The sequence below is a fragment of the Oncorhynchus mykiss genome, chromosome 12 (genome assembly GCF_013265735.2).
Source record: "Oncorhynchus mykiss isolate Arlee chromosome 12, USDA_OmykA_1.1, whole genome shotgun sequence".
Classification (NCBI taxonomy): Eukaryota; Metazoa; Chordata; class Actinopteri; order Salmoniformes; family Salmonidae; genus Oncorhynchus; species Oncorhynchus mykiss.
The window spans coordinates 83,508,069-83,522,035 of NC_048576.1; the positions used below are offsets into that span (position 1 = coordinate 83,508,069).

General features: G+C 46.1%; 1 protein-coding gene across 1 annotated transcript in view; it reads right to left on the minus strand.

Annotated features, from left to right (window-relative positions):
• Positions 1 to 13,967, minus strand: part of LOC110539004 (potassium channel subfamily T member 2) — a 90,429-nt gene that overhangs the window by 9,240 nt on the left and 67,222 nt on the right. The window contains exons 15-21 of the mRNA XM_036938831.1: positions 11,879 to 11,987; positions 11,598 to 11,654; positions 10,910 to 11,062; positions 10,427 to 10,683; positions 9,368 to 9,701; positions 9,075 to 9,180; positions 8,762 to 8,934 (exon numbers count right to left, since the gene is read on the minus strand). Of these exons, the coding sequence (XP_036794726.1) occupies positions 8,762 to 8,934; positions 9,075 to 9,180; positions 9,368 to 9,701; positions 10,427 to 10,683; positions 10,910 to 11,062; positions 11,598 to 11,654; positions 11,879 to 11,987 (1,189 nt within the window). The remainder of the gene's footprint in view (positions 1 to 8,761; positions 8,935 to 9,074; positions 9,181 to 9,367; positions 9,702 to 10,426; positions 10,684 to 10,909; positions 11,063 to 11,597; positions 11,655 to 11,878; positions 11,988 to 13,967) is intronic.

Consider the following 13,967-nt stretch of genomic DNA (forward strand, 5'->3'; position numbering starts at 1 on the left):
CAGTGTCATGGTTTGGGGGTAGAAGCTGCTGTTAAGTAACCTTTTGGACCTAGACTTGGTGTTCCGGTACCGTTTGCCGTGCTGTAGCAGAGAGAACAGTCTATGACTTGTGTGGCTGGAGTCTTTGGCAATTTTTAGGGCCTTCCTCTGACACCGCCTGGTATAGAGGTCCTGGATGGCAGGAAGCTATGGCCCCCTTGATGTACCGGGCTGTACGCACTACCCACTCAAGTTCCTTGGTGTCCACATCACCAACAAACTATCATGGTCTAAACACACCAAGACAGTCGTGAAGAGGGCACGACAACGCCTATTCCCCCTCAGCAGACTGAAAAGTCTTGGCATGTGTCCCCATATCCTCAAAAGGTTCTACAGCTGCACCATCGAGAGCATCCTGACCGGTTGCATCACCGCCTGGTGTGTCAACTGCTCGGCATCTGACCGTAAGGTGCTACAGAGGGTAGTGTGAACAGCCCAGTACATCAATGGGGCCAAACTTCCTGCCATCCAGGACCTATATACTTGGTGCTGTCAGAGTAAGGCCCAAAAAATTGTCAAAGATTCCAGCCACACAAGTCATATATTCTATTATCTATGTATAGTCACTTCACCCCTACCTACAGTACATGTACAAATTACCTCAACTAACCGGTACCCCCTGTATATAGACTTGGTACCGGTACCCCCTGTATATAGACTCGGTACCGGTACCCCCTGTATATAGCCTCGGTACCGGTACCCCCTGTATATAGCCTCGGTACCGGTACCCCCTGTATATAGCCTTGGTACCGGTACCCCCTGTATATAGCCTCGGTACCGGTACCCCCTGTATAGAGCCTCGGTACCGGTACCCCCTGTATATAGACTCTGTACCGGTACCCCCTGTATATAGCCTAGGTACCGGTTCCCCCTGTATATAGACTCGGTACCGGTACCCCCTGTATATAACCTCGGTACCGGTACCCCCTGTATATAGACTCGGTACCGGTACCCCCTGTATATAGCCTCGGTACCGGTACCCCCTGTATATAACCTCGGTACCGGTACCCCCTGTATATAGACTCGGTACCGGTACCCCCTGTATATAACCTCGGTACCGGTACCCCCTGTATATAGACTCGGTACCGGTACCCCCTGTATATAACCTCGGTACCGGTACCCCCTGTATATAGCCTCGGTACCGGTACCCCCTGTATATAGACTCGGTACCGGTAACCCTGTATATAACCTCGGTACCGGTACCCCCTGTATATAACCTGGGTACCGGTAACCCTGTATATAACCTGGGTACCGGTAACCCTGTATATAACCTCGGTACCGGTACCCCCTATATATAACCTGGGTACCGGTTCCCCCTGTATATAGCCTCGGTACCGGTAACCCTGTATATAACCTCGGTACCGGTACCCCCTGTATATAACCTGGGTACCGGTTCCCCCTGTATATAACCTCGGTACCGGTACCCCCTGTATATAACCTCGGTACCGGTTCCCCCTGTATATAACCTCGGTACCGGTACCCCCTGTATATAACCTCGGTACCGGTTCCCCCTGTATATAACCTCGGTACCGGTACCCCCTGTATATAGTCTCGGTACCGGTACCCCCTGTATATAGACTCGGTACCGGTAACCCTGTATATAGCCTCGGTACCGGTACCCCCTGTATATAACCTCGGTACCGGTTCCCCCTGTATATAACCTCGGTACCGGTACCCCCTGTATATAGCCTCAGTACCGGTTCCCCCTGTATATAACCTGGGTACCGGTACCCCCTGTATATAGCCTCAGTACCGGTTCCCCCTGTATATAACCTCGGTACCGGTACCCCCTGTATATAGCCTCGGTACCGGTACCCCCTGTATATAGACTCGGTACCGGTAACCCTGTATATAGCCTCGGTACCGGTACCGGTACCCCCTGTATATAACCTCGGTACCGGTTCCCCCTGTATATAACCTCGGTACCGGTAACCACTGTATATAACCTCGGTACCGGTTCCCCCTGTATATAGACTCGGTACCGGTACCCCCTGTATATAACCTTGGTACCGGTACCCCCTGTATATAACCTTGGTACTTGTTCCCCCTGTATATAACCTCGGTACCGGTACCCCCTGTATATAACCTCGGTACCGGTTCCACCTGTATATAACCTCGGTACCGGTTCCCCCTGTATATAACCTCGGTACCGGTACCCCCTGTATATAACCTTGGTACCGGTTCCCCCTGTATATAGCCTCGGTACCGGTACCGGTACCCCCTGTATATAACCTCGGTACCGGTTCCCCCTGTATATAACCTCGGTACCGGTACCCCCTGTATATAACCTCGGTACCGGTTCCCCCTGTATATAACCTCGGTACCGGTAACCCTGTATATAACCTCGGTACCGGTTCCCCCTGTATATAACCTCGGTACCGGTACCCCCTGTATATAACCTTGGTACCGGTTCCCCCTGTATATAACCTCGGTACCGGTACCCCCTGTATATGGCCTCGGTACCGGTACCCCCTGTATATAGACTCGGTACCGGTAACCCTGTATATAGCCTCGGTACCGGTACCGGTACACCCTGTATATAACCTCGGTACCGGTTCCCCCTGTATATAACCTCGGTACCGGTACCCCCTGTATATAACCTTGGTACCGGTTCCCCCTGTATATAACCTCGGTACCGGTACCCCCTGTATATAACCTCGGTACCGGTTCCCCCTGTATATAACCTCGGTACCGGTTCCCCCTGTATATAACCTTGGTACCGGTTCCCCCTGTATATAGCCTCGGTACCGGTACCCCCTGTATATAGACTCGGTACCGGTAACCCTGTATATAGACTCGGTACCGGTAACCCTGTATATAACCTCGGTACCGGTTCCCCCTGTATATAACCTTGGTACCGGTTCCCCCTGTATATAGCCTCGGTACCGGTACCCCCTGTATATAGACTCGGTACCGGTTCCCCCTGTATATAACCTCGGTACCGGTACCCCCTGTATATAGCCTCGGTACCGGTACCCCCTGTATATAGACTCGGTACCGGTTCCCCCTGTATATAACCTCGGTACCGGTACCCCCTGTATATAGCCTCGGTACCGGTACCCCCTGTATATAGACTCGGTACCGGTAACCCTGTATATAGCCTCGGTACCGGTACCGGTACCCCCTGTATATAACCTCGGTACCGGTTCCCCCTGTATATAACCTCGGTACCGGTAACCACTGTATATAACCTCGGTACCGGTTCCCCCTGTATATAGACTCGGTACCGGTACCCCCTGTATATAACCTTGGTACCGGTACCCCCTGTATATAACCTTGGTACCTGTTCCCCCTGTATATAACCTCGGTACCGGTACCCCCTGTATATAACCTCGGTACCGGTTCCACCTGTATATAACCTCGGTACCGGTTCCCCCTGTATATAACCTCGGTACCGGTACCCCCTGTATATAACCTCGGTACCGGTACCCCCTGTATATAACCTCGGTACCGGTTCCCCCTGTATATAACCTCGGTACCGGTTCCCCCTGTATATAACCTTGGTACCGGTACCCCCTGTATATAGCCTCAGTACCGGTTCCCCCTGTATATAATCTCGGTACCGGTACCCCCTGTATATAGCCTCAGTACCGGTTCCCCCTGTATATAATCTCGGTACCGGTACCCCCTGTATATAACCTCGGTACCGGTTCCCCCTGTATATAACCTCGGTACCGGTTCCCCCTGTATATAACCTCGGTACCGGTACCCCCTGTATATAACCTCGGTACCGGTACCCCCTGTATATAACCTCGGTACCGGTTCCCCCTGTATATAACCTCGGTACCGGTACCCCCTGTATATAACCTCGGTACCGGTACCCCCTGTATATAACCTCGGTACCGGTTCCCCCTGTATATAACCTCGGTACCGGTTCCCCCTGTATATAACCTCGGTACCGGTACCCCCTGTATATAACCTCGGTACCGGTACCCCCTGTATATAACCTCGGTACCGGTTACCCCTGTATATAACCTCGGTACCGGTACTCCCTGTATATAACCTCGGTACCGGTTCCCCCTGTATATAACCTGGGTACCGGTTCCCCCTGTATATAACCTCGGTACCGGTTCCCCCTGTATATAACCTCGGTACCGGTTCCCCCTGTATATAACCTCGGTACCGGTTCCCCCTGTATATAACCTCGGTACCGGTTCCCCCTGTATATAACCTCGGTACCGGTACTCCCTGTATATAACCTCGGTACCGGTTCCCCCTGTATATAACCTGGGTACCGGTTCCCCCTGTATATAACCTCGGTACCGGTTCCCCCTGTATATAACCTCGGTACCGGTACCCCCTGTATATAACCTCGGTACCGGTTCCACCTGTATATAACCTCGGTACCGGTTCCCCCTGTATATAACCTCGGTACCGGTACCCCCTGTATATAACCTCGGTACCGGTACCCCCTGTATATAACCTCGGTACCGGTTCCCCCTGTATATAACCTCGGTACCGGTTCCCCCTGTATATAACCTTGGTACCGGTACCCCCTGTATATAGCCTCAGTACCGGTTCCCCCTGTATATAATCTCGGTACCGGTACCCCCTGTATATAGCCTCAGTACCGGTTCCCCCTGTATATAATCTCGGTACCGGTACCCCCTGTATATAACCTCGGTACCGGTTCCCCCTGTATATAACCTCGGTACCGGTTCCCCCTGTATATAACCTCGGTACCGGTACCCCCTGTATATAACCTCGGTACCGGTACCCCCTGTATATAACCTCGGTACCGGTTCCCCCTGTATATAACCTCGGTACCGGTACCCCCTGTATATAACCTCGGTACCGGTACCCCCTGTATATAACCTCGGTACCGGTTCCCCCTGTATATAACCTCGGTACCGGTTCCCCCTGTATATAACCTCGGTACCGGTACCCCCTGTATATAACCTCGGTACCGGTACCCCCTGTATATAACCTCGGTACCGGTTACCCCTGTATATAACCTCGGTACCGGTACTCCCTGTATATAACCTCGGTACCGGTTCCCCCTGTATATAACCTGGGTACCGGTTCCCCCTGTATATAACCTCGGTACCGGTTCCCCCTGTATATAACCTCGGTACCGGTTCCCCCTGTATATAACCTCGGTACCGGTTCCCCCTGTATATAACCTCGGTACCGGTTCCCCCTGTATATAACCTCGGTACCGGTACTCCCTGTATATAGACTCGTTGTTGTTATTTTATTGTGTTACTTTTTATTAAATGTTTTACTTTAGTTTATTTAGTCAATATTTTCTTAACTCTGTTTCTTGAACTGCATTGTTGGCTAAGGGCTTGGAAGTTAGCATTTCACCTGTGACAAATAAAATGTGATTTGATTTTTGATTTTGATTTGAAATATAAAGTCGTGGCTGCTGTGTGCAGAGAACAGTGGGAGAGCAAAGCGCTACACGGCCATGACTCAGCTTTTCATTGTCCTTTTATTGGATTACACTTTAATATGCCCATATTGGGGTTTTGCACCAGGAGAAACCACAGTAATATTTCATATTATGTGCACAGTGCACTGCAGAGTGCCCATAAACTCTTGAAACACAGACATTTTCATACAGTAAATTATGTTAATGGAACTCTTAAAATGAGACCATCCCTTCTTCCCTGACAGTGTGTTTAAAGAGGGCCTCTCCAGGACAAGTTTCTCTATGCTCCACCTACAGTGTGGTTACACCATAGAGATTTACAGTGTTCTATATCTATGTAATTCTATAGTTTCCTGCAGTGTGGTTACACCATAGAGATTTACAGTGTTCTATATCTATGTAATTCTATAGTTTCCTGCAGTGTGGTTACACCATAGAGATTTACAGTGTTCTATATCTATGTAATTCTATAGTTTCCTGCAGTGTGGTTACACCATAGAGATTTACAGTGTTCTATATCTATGTAATCCTATAGTTTCCTACAGTGTGGTTACACCATAGAGATTTACAGTGTTCTATATCTATGTAATCCTATAGTTTCCTGCAGTGTGGTTACACTATAGAGATTTACAGTGTTCTATATCTATGTAATTCTATAGTTTCCTGCAGTGTGGTTACACCATAGAGATTTACAGTGTTCTATATCTATGTAATTCTATAGTTTCCTGCAGTGTGGTTACACCATAGAGATTTACAGTGTTCTATATCTATGTAATTCTATAGTTTCCTGCAGTGTGGTTACACCATAGAGATTTACAGTGTTCTATATCTATGTAATCCTATAGTTTCCTACAGTGTGGTTACACCATAGAGATTTACAGTGTTCTATATCTATGTAATCCTATAGTTTCCTGCAGTGTGGTTACACCATAGAGATTTACAGTGTTCTATATCTATGTAATTCTATAGTTTCCTACAGTGTGGTTACACCATAGAGATTTACAGTGTTCTATATCTATGTAATTCTATAGTTTCCTATAGTGTGGTTACACCATAGAGATTTACAGTGTTCTATATCTATGTAATTCTATAGTTTCCTACAGTGTGGTTACACCATAGAGATTTACAGTGTTCTATATCTATGTAATTCTATAGTTTCCTACAGTGTGGTTACACCATAGAGATTTACAGTGTTCTATATCTATGTAATTCTATAGTTTCCTGCAGTGTGGTTACACCATAGAGATTTACAGTGTTCTATATCTATGTAATTCTATAGTTTCCTGCAGTGTGGTTACACCATAGAGATTTACAGTGTTCTATATCTATGTAATTCTATAGTTTCCTGCAGTGTGGTTACACCATAGAGATTTACAGTGTTCTATATCTATGTAATTCTATAGTTTCCTGCAGTGTGGTTACACCATAGAGATTTACAGTGTTCTATATCTATGTAATTCTATAGTTTCCTACAGTGTGGTTACACCATAGAGATTTACAGTGTTCTATATCTATGTAATTCTATAGTTTCCTGCAGTGTGGTTACACCATAGAGATTTACAGTGTTCTATATCTATGTAATTCTATAGTTTCCTGCAGTGTGGTTACACCATAGAGATTTACAGTGTTCTATATCTATGTAATCCTATAGTTTCCTACAGTGTGGTTACACCATAGAGATTTACAGTGTTCTATATCTATGTAATCCTATAGTTTCCTGCAGTGTGGTTACACCATAGAGATTTACAGTGTTCTATATCTATGTAATTCTATAGTTTCCTGCAGTGTGGTTACACCATAGAGATTTACAGTGTTCTATATCTATGTAATTCTATAGTTTCCTGCAGTGTGGTTACACCATAGAGATTTACAGTGTTCTATATCTATGTAATTCTATAGTTTCCTGCAGTGTGGTTACACCATAGAGATTTACAGTGTTCTATATCTATGTAATCCTATAGTTTCCTACAGTGTGGTTACACCATAGAGATTTACAGTGTTCTATATCTATGTAATCCTATAGTTTCCTGCAGTGTGGTTACACCATAGAGATTTACAGTGTTCTATATCTATGTAATTCTATAGTTTCCTACAGTGTGGTTACACCATAGAGATTTACAGTGTTCTATATCTATGTAATTCTATAGTTTCCTGCAGTGTGGTTACACCATAGAGATTTACAGTGTTCTATATCTATGTAATCCTATAGTTTCCTACAGTGTGGTTACACCATAGAGATTTACAGTGTTCTATATCTATGTAATTCTATAGTTTCCTACAGTGTGGTTACACCATAGAGATTTACAGTGTTCTATATCTATGTAATTCTATAGTTTCCTACAGTGTGGTTACACCATAGAGATTTACAGTGTTCTATATCTATGTAATTCTATAGTTTCCTACAGTGTGGTTACACCATAGAGATTTACAGTGTTCTATATCTATGTAATTCTATAGTTTCCTACAGTGTGGTTACACCATAGAGATTTACAGTGTTCTATATCTATGTAATTCTATAGTTTCCTGCAGTGTGGTTACACCATAGAGATTTACAGTGTTCTATATCTATGTAATTCTATAGTTTCCTGCAGTGTGGTTACACCATAGAGATTTACAGTGTTCTATATCTATGTAATTCTATAGTTTCCTGCAGTGTGGTTACACCATAGAGATTTACAGTGTTCTATATCTATGTAATTCTATAGTTTCCTGCAGTGTGGTTACACCATAGAGATTTACAGTGTTCTATATCTATGTAATTCTATAGTTTCCTGCAGTGTGGTTACACCATAGAGATTTACAGTGTTCTATATCTATGTAATTCTATAGTTTCCTGCAGTGTGGTTACACCATAGAGACTTACAGTGTTCTATATCTATGTAATTCTATAGTTTCCTACAGTGTGGTTACACCATAGAGACTTACAGTGTTCTATATCTATGTAATCCTATGTTTTCCTGCAGTGTGGTTGCACCATAGAGATTTACAGTGTTCTATATCTATGTAATTCTATAGTTTCCTACAGTGTGGTTACACCATAGAGATTTACAGTGTTCTATATCTATGTAAACCTATAGTTTCCTACAGTGTGGTTACACCATAGAGATTTACAGTGTTCTATGTAATTCTATAGTTTCCTGCAGTGTGGTTACACCATAGAGACTTACAGTGTTCTATATCTATGTAATTCTATGTTTTCCTGCAGTGTGGTTACACCATAGAGATTTACAGTGTTCTATATCTATGTAATTCTATGTTTTCCTGCAGTGTGGTTGCACCATAGAGATTTACAGTGTTCTATATCTATGTAATTCTATGTTTTCCTGCAGTGTGTCTGTTTCCACTCACATGTTCTCCAGTAGCAGCACGATGGGGTTGAGCTCTTTCTTGGGGCGGTAGTAAGCCCTCAGGGGCGCGATAAAGTTGTACAGGCCGTTTCCTGCACTCTCCGCCGACACGATGATCAGCTTGTTCTTAAAGCCGTACGACCGAGCGTCCTCGAACGGGATGTGGTGGCAGGCCTGTAGGAGGGAGATGACACAGGAAAGACACAGGAAATACATTGGATTACATGAAGGTCATCATCATCATCGAAGAGGGGTCAGGTAGTTAGGATGGTTCTAGTTGAGGATAAGAAAGGCAGAAGTCGTCTGATTCCCACCTTGTCCAGGCGCAGGCAGCAGAAGGGCATTTTTTCCTGCAGCAGGTGACACAAGGCAGGGGAACTGCCAATGTACGGAGAGTTCAGCGGGTACCCCTTCACCCACCTGCCACACACACACACACACACACACACACACACACACACACACACACACACACACACACACACACACACACACAGAAACACACACAGAAACAAACACATTTACACCTGGGTCTGAGGGCACAACATGGTAGGACTTAAACTAATTCAAACACACATCAGACCTCAGGCAACTCCTAAACACTTACTCGCAGCATCCACCCCAACACTGGCCATTCTCGTCTCCGTCCCCCTCATCCTTCCCCTCGTCCCCGCCCTCGTCCTCTGATTGGTCCCCCAACGGGTCGAAGGTTGCCGAGTTGACCCCGTCCACCAGCTCCAGGACAGGGGCGATGCTGTGGCGTCTCTCCTCGGCAGAGTCTGCTGTGGCTGGGAGGGCCAGGGTGTTAGTGCCCCCCAACCCCCCCTCAGTCCGGCTGGCCCTGCCACCTCCACCTCCCCCACTGCCCATGGTCATGCCCCCCGGGCCCTGGCCCTCTGGGCTGCTGTCACTGGAGTCCTGCAGGTCAATGGCCACCGTGCCTACGGGGGACAGAGGACACATACAATCTATGACCAGTCCACACCCTTAGTAGAAAACAGTTATAGCATTGTCCTGTCCATACAAGCACAGCTAAAGGGAAAATGTGCCCTACAACAAACACAGATACAGATGCAAACATAGCACACAGGGCAAGCACAGATCCAGAATCAGTACTATTTGGATTTGTGAGAGTACCAATGTCCTGTGACTGGGAGTACCATTGTTCTCTCACAAAGCCAAATAGTACTGATTGTGGATCTGTGCTTGCCCTGTGTGCTATGTTTGCATCCGTGTCTGTGATTGTTCTGGGGCACATTTTCACTTTCAAACTTTGAGAACCAGAAGTCCCAGAGTTCTCCACCAGGGGGTGTGGTTGTAAAAACAAAACAAAAGGAAACGTACATGCCAGATACATTTCACTGGGTTGGCAGATGCTTTTATCACCAGAGACGTACAATCAGATATGGTTTTATTCCTCATACAACTGTTAGGCTTCTAACATCTGCCTATTGTGGATCAACATGTAAAACATGTCCTAATCTGTGCCATGTACATGGATCAGGAAAGATCTTCCTATTGTGGATCAACATGTAAAACATGTCCTAATCTGTGCCATGTACATGGATCAGGAAAGTCAGAATTGTATAATAAGAAACATTATGCTAAGTGCACTTGGACAAAGGTTCTGAGTGTAACTGTGTCACGGTGAGTCAGTGAGACTGACCCATGCTGGCGATGATGCTGTGGACAGGCAGTCTGGTGAGTCCATGGTAGATGGTCTGGGGCCCCACCCCCCTGTCACTGCCCTTGGGGCCCCCCCGCGTGGGCTCTCTGTGGCCCCTGACGAAAGCTGAGTTCTCCTCCTTGGAAATGTTGATGTAGAAGCAGGTGTCTGAGCCACCCATGATGTGGCCGGGACCTGGGTTCAGCAGGATGTTGGCATTTTCCAGCCTCCGCACTCCAATCAGACACACACCATACCTGACCGAGGTGGAGAGGATCAGATACAGGAAGTGTGTGTGTTTGTGGTTAATAGCGTCTGCTAAATGACTAAAATGTCAAATGTGTGTGGGTGTGTGGGTGTGTGTGGGTGTGTGTGGTGTGTGGGTGTGTGTGGTGTGGTGTGTGTGTGTATGTGGTTAAGAGTGTCTGCTAAATGACTAAAATGTCAAATGTAAACTTTGTGTATGTCTGCTTGTTGACTCACTTCTTGTGTGCGTGGAAGGAGGCGAAGGTGAAACTCTTCCCCTGGTACTCCCCAAAGAACTTGCTCTCCTCCAGACAAATGTGATGCACCTCATTGGCCGAGCAGCGGCGGTAGGTGCGCTGCCACTGGTCAGCTGAGCATGCCCCACCCTCCCTGAGACACGATCAGGGAATGGATTGGTCATTAGGGGACAGAGTTGACCTTTTAAACAGCGTTGCACGCAGCTTCCCTTTCAGCATCAACCACACATCAAAGACACTTCCCCTCAAGGCTGCAGTGTTAACACTTTACAACGGTGTCAGAAACCAATCAATAACTCAATCAGCACTGAGACACACACAGGGACACAGACACTATCAGAGCAACACAGCTACCAAGATAGACGCCGCTGAACGCTACACATCGAGAGAGTTTCACACACGGGCTGTGTTCACCTTGTCTGCCTTTAGAAAGGATGAGTTGAGAGACAGGAGGTGAGAAAGGAAGGGTGTGGGGCGGAGAGTGTGGCTGTGGGTGGCGGTGATGTGAGAAGGACTGCATTACAGAAACAACTGTCGTCTGTAAATAATAAATGGACCGTTTCATGGGGACAGCATGCCTGGCCGAGTTAATGTCACCGCACATCAGGGATACGGAGGGAGGGGGAGGGAGTTGTCGGTGGTTTAGGAGGACAGTGACACACACTGACCTGTTGAGGGGCTGGAAGGCTCCTGCATGTTGCCTGAAGGCCTCTGGGGGTGCTGTTCTGAAAGTAGATAGAGGATCATGACTGGTCTGGGTTTAAGAGGATCATGACTGGTCTGGGTTTACTTTAGGTCAGTAGTCGATCTACCAAGATTAATCTGCTGTGTACAGCTCAATGTACTCAGCATCTGTTAGGCCAAAGGACATACTCCACTGCCTCTGTCTGGTACCACCCACGCCCATTGGAAAAAGAGTGTGTGTGTGGGTTTGTGTGTGTGTACTCACTGTCCTCTAGAGGAGTGGATCAACAGGGTGATGAGGGTGGAGGTAGCAGGACACACACAGTTCAGGGCCAGCATGGCATACTTAAACTCCTCTTCACACACCACATGATCTGCAGACAAAGGCAGCAAAGGAGACAAACCAGTAACACTCAGTATACAGTAATCAAATCAAATTCAACTTTATTAGTCACATGCGCCGAACACAACAAGTGTAGACCTTACCGAAGAAAATATTTACCAAATAAACTAAAGTAAAAAATAACAAAAAGTAACACAATAAAATAACAACAATGAGGCTATACACAGGGTATACCGGTACCGAGTCTACACTACCGTTCAAAAGTTTGGGGTCACTTAGAAATGTCCTTGTTTATGAAAGAAAAGTAATTTTTTTGTCCATTAAAATAGCATCAAATCAGAAATACACTGTGGTTTAGGAGGACAGTGACACACACTGACCTGTTGAGGGGCTGGAAGGCTCCTGCATGTTGCCTGAACAATTAACATTGTTAATGTTGTAAATGACTATTGTATTTGGAAACGGCAGATTTTTTAATGGAATATCTACGTAGGCGTACAGAGGCCCATTATCAGCAATCATGAGAAAACCCTTTTGCAATTATGCTAGCACAGCTGAAAACTGTTGTTCTGATTAAAGAAGCAATAAAACCTGCCTTCTTTAGGCTAGTTGAGTATCTGGAGCATCAGCGTTTGTGGGTTTGATTACAGGCTCAAAATGGCCAGAAACTTTCTTCTGAAACTCATCAGTCTATTCTTGTTCTGAGAAATGAAGGCTATTCCATGCGAGAAATTCCCAAGAAACTGAAGATCTCGTACAACGCTGTGTACTACTCCCTTCACAGAACAGTGCAAACTTGCTCTAACCAGAATATAAAGAGGAATGTGAGGTCCCGGTGCCAACTGAGCAAGAGGACAAGTACATTAGAGTGTCTAGTTTGAGAAACAGATGCCTCACAAGTCCTCAACTGGCAGCTTCATTAAATAGTACCCGCAAAACATCAGTCTCAACGTCAACAGTGAAGAAGCGACTCCGGGATGCTGGCCTTCTAGGCAGAGTTGCAAAGAAAAAGCCATATCTCTGTCCAGCGTCTGTGTCATTTTGCCCATCTTAATCGTTTCGTTTTATTGGCCAGTCTGAGATATGGCTTTGTCCTGGTAATCTGTCTGGCCCTGCGGCTTTGTGAATGTTGACCTGTTTAAAGGTCTTGCTCACATCGGCTACGAGAGCGTTGTCACACAGTCGTCTAGAACAGCTGGTGCTCTCGTGCATGCTTCAGTGTAGGCTCACGTCACTGGGCAGCTTGTGTCTCGGTTTCCCTTTGTATTCCGTAATAGTTTTCAAGCCCTGTCACATCCGACGAGCATCAAAGCAGGTGTAGTAGGATTCCATCTTCATTTTGTATTGACGCTTTGCTTGTTTGATGGTTCGTCTGAGGGCATAGCGGGATTTCTTATAAGCGTCCAGATTAGTGTCCCACTCCTTGAAAGCGGCAGCTCTAGCCTTTAGCTCGATGCGGATGTTGCCTGTAATCCATGGCTTCTGGTTGGGATATGTACGTATGGTCACTGTGGGGATGACGTCGTCGGTGCGTTTATTGATGAACCCGATTACTTTTTATTTTTATTTTTTTTAATTTCACCTTTATTTAACCAGGTAGGCTAGGCTACAACTGCGACCTGGCCAAGATAAAGCATAGCCGTGTGAACAGACAACACAGAGTTACACATGGAGTAAACAATGAACAAGTCAATAACACAGTAGAAAAAAAAGAGTCTATATACATTGTGTGCAAAAGGCAAGAGGAGGTAGGCGAATAATTATAATTTTGCAGATTAACACTGGAGTGATAAATGATCAGATGGTCATGTACAGGTAGAGATACTGGTGTGCAAAAGAGAAGAAAAGTGAATAAATATAAAAAATTGGGTGGGCTATTTACTGATGGACTATGTACAGCTGCAGCGATCGGTTAGCTGCTCAGATAGCAGATGTTTGAAGTTGGTGAGGGAGATAAAAGTCTCCAACTTCAGCGATTTTTGCAATTTGTTCCAGTCACAGGCAGCAGAGA